General features: G+C 47.9%; 1 protein-coding gene across 1 annotated transcript in view; it reads right to left on the bottom strand.

Annotated features, from left to right (window-relative positions):
- The window catches only part of LOC104715349, an 11701-nt gene extending 10341 nt beyond the window's left edge, over positions 1 to 1360 (bottom strand). The window contains exon 1 of the mRNA XM_019229970.1: positions 1121 to 1360. Coding sequence (XP_019085515.1) covers positions 1121 to 1360 — 240 coding nt within the window. The remainder of the gene's footprint in view (positions 1 to 1120) is intronic.

The raw sequence follows: 2136 nt of genomic DNA, 5'->3' as shown, positions 1-2136 counted from the left end.
TTTTTTTTTTTTTTTGTAAATTTTTCAAATTTTTTGGGGTTTTTAATGCACGTAGATGCAGACTCAAATGAATAAAACTAGCATGCAAAAATTTGAAATAAAAAAATAAAACACAAAGTTAAATACATTCTAAAACCCTCCCCCAAACTTAAATTACACAGTCCCTTGTGTAAAATTGGAAAAAGAATCCAAGAATCACACAAAATAAAAGAAAAACTAAATGCAATGTTATATACAAAGATCGGATGAAATTGGTACCTTATGGGTTGGTGAAGAAGGAGGTTGCAGCAGCCTCCATACTCGCCAACGTGTAGCCAGGGTCGTCTCCGGCTTCAGCAGGTGCCGGTGTTTGCTCGTCAGAGAGCTCAAAAATACGCACGGACGACTTACTCGAACCAGCATCCGAGGGGTTGATCGAAGGTGGGATCGCGTAGCTCATCGGGTAGGGCATCAGATAGTATGACGGGTATGGTGGAAGAGGTCCAGAATAATCACCCGTGTAGCCACTCGCAGGGTGCATCGTATACGGCATCGTGAATGGCATCTGGTAAGGTGGAGGAAAGAGTCCTGAGTAGTCACCCGATTGGGTGCTCGATGGGTGCATCGGATAAGGCATCGTGTATCCCATCGGGTTAGGCATCGGGTAGGCGTCTGAATGGCTTCTCCGCGATGCTTCTGGTCGCGTGATGTTCTCCTCAGCTTGGGGCTCATATGATGATGCTCTGTGAGGTTCTTGAGGTGGCAGTCCTCGTGTTCCTCCTAACGGTCCGTTTCTCCCCATCCAAGTTGGTGCGTATGCTGAGGTAGGGGCTGAGGCACAACTTGCCTTGTCTTGCAGCTCCTTGATCTGACCTCCCATGGTCTTTACTGAACCGGTAAGATCTTTTACCTTCCTCACCAAAAACTTGTTCATCCTCTTCAGCCATCCGATCCTCTTGTGGGCTTCCCTCACTCCAACCGGTTGCTTTTGAGAGCACACATACTCCTCAAAATCGAAATCGTCCGAGCTATCTCCCTGTCTTTGCCCGATTTCCTCTCTCTTCTTAGCTTCGGATTCCTCCTCCGGATTGTACAGCTCCTCCAAAGGTGGTGCAAAGTCGATGTTATCCCCCAGCCAAACCTTGGTGCATATGACATTAGGTAGGATCATTTGGGCAGCTCCGACAGTTGGGTGGACGAACTTGAACAACATCATATCATTAGGCCTCTCATGGGCCAAAAATCTCGCCAGCACGACGTAGTCAACGTCCAGCCATCTAGGATCGTGTACCACTCCCTTCAAGGGCACATCGCAAGCCACTAAAATCGGTGTGACCAGTCCTCCAATGGAGATCTCTCCGCCTCTTTCTCTTTTCTTCATCGCCCACGACTTAAGATAGAGGAATTGATCGAGTAGCACAAACACCATACTAGTATCCGCAACATCTCCAACTAGCGGTGTACCATCCCTAGAATTGTCCAAAACTCCACACAATGCAATATCTAACAGCTGGAGCTCCTGATCATTCACATTCCTAGTCTCTTTTCTAGCAAAAAGAGTGCATGCAAGGGACTTGTAAAAATACCTCAAGACAGGACTCCTTATTTGAGCTGATTTGGAGCTTGTGGACTTGTAGGGGAGCTTGTCTCCTATTGTCAGCCATAGGGACCTCATTTCCTCCTTGTTAACCTCCATTCCTTCTCCACTACAAGCTTTGAACCCATACAGCTTCTCCATTTCCTTGAAAGTGAGCCGGTACTCTTTGTTCCTCACGGAGAAGGTGATGAACCCGATCCCCCCATCGGGTAGTAGGGTCGGGTGGTCTTCAATGTAGTGCAGCTTCAAAGTGGAGAGAAAGTGGACCGTTTCCTCCTCAAATGCTTCAAGGTGGGCTCGCATCATATGGCCCAGGTGGCACATATCAAACAGAAACTCAACATCTCTAGCGATACCCAACTGCTTCATTGTCTCACGGTGAGGGTATCGAATACCAACGAAGCTCATCTTCCGGAAAACCTTGAAGAGTTTTGCCGGAGTCTCCACCTCCTTCTGTTTTAGCCTCCGCGAGGCTTGGCGTGTTCTCTCTCTCTGCTCCTCTTCTCTCTCTCGGTTCTCCTCCTCCGAATCTCGATCCTCTTCCTCGGCTGCTCTCTCAG

Source organism: Camelina sativa, chromosome 9, assembly GCF_000633955.1.
Source record: "Camelina sativa cultivar DH55 chromosome 9, Cs, whole genome shotgun sequence".
In the NCBI taxonomy this organism is placed as follows: Eukaryota; Viridiplantae; Streptophyta; class Magnoliopsida; order Brassicales; family Brassicaceae; genus Camelina; species Camelina sativa.
This window is presented reverse-complemented; position numbering and strand designations above follow the sequence as displayed.